A 620-nucleotide genomic window follows, 5' to 3' on the forward strand; every position below is an offset into this window, starting at 1 on the left:
GGGTGACCCGGTCCGTGCCCCCCAGGTGGGCACACTGCAGTTGTGTGACACCATGGCCTTTATGGGGTTCAGGGGGTATTTTGGGGTTGAGGGGTATTTTGGGGTTTTAGGGGGGGGGTATTTTGGTCCAGGGGGTTATTTTGGGGGTTCAGGGGGTATTTTGGGGTGCGGGGGTGACCCGGTCGGTGCCCCCCAGGTGGGCACGCTGCGGTTCTGCAGCACCACGGCCTTTGCCAGCAGGCAGGGAGGGGTTTGGGGTTGGAGGGTTATTTGGGGTTTGGGGGTCATTTCAGGGCTCAGGGGTTATTTTGGGGTTCAGGGATTATTTTGGGGGTTCAGGGGGTTATTTTGGGGTGTGGGGTGACCCGGTCCGTGCCCCCCAGGTGGGCACGCTGCGGTTCTGTGGCACCACGGCCTTTATGAGGCTCAGGGGGTATTTTGGGGTCGGGGGGTATTTTGAGGTTCAGGGGATTTTTTGGGTTCAGGGGGTTATTTTGGGGGTGCAGGGGGTTATTTTGGGGTGTGGGGGTGACCCGGTCGGTGCCCCCCAGGTTGGCACACTGCGGTTCTGTGGCACCACGGCCTCTATGGGGTTCAGGGGGTATTTTGGGGTTGGGGGG

General features: G+C 60.8%; 1 protein-coding gene across 1 annotated transcript in view; it reads left to right on the forward strand.

The window, feature by feature from the left end:
* LOC113980402 (CAP-Gly domain-containing linker protein 3-like) overlaps nt 1–250 on the forward strand; it is a gene marked incomplete at its 3' end in the record, with an annotated part of 1,472 nt that extends 1,222 nt beyond the window's left edge. The window contains exon 2 of the mRNA XM_027707618.1: nt 197–250. Coding sequence (XP_027563419.1) covers nt 197–250 — 54 coding nt within the window. The remainder of the gene's footprint in view (nt 1–196) is intronic.
* Nucleotides 251–620: the final 370 nt, after the last annotated feature.

This window comes from Neopelma chrysocephalum, unplaced genomic scaffold (genome assembly GCF_003984885.1).
Source record: "Neopelma chrysocephalum unplaced genomic scaffold, ASM398488v2 Primary Assembly neopelma1_94019, whole genome shotgun sequence".
Taxonomy (NCBI): domain Eukaryota; kingdom Metazoa; phylum Chordata; class Aves; order Passeriformes; family Pipridae; genus Neopelma; species Neopelma chrysocephalum.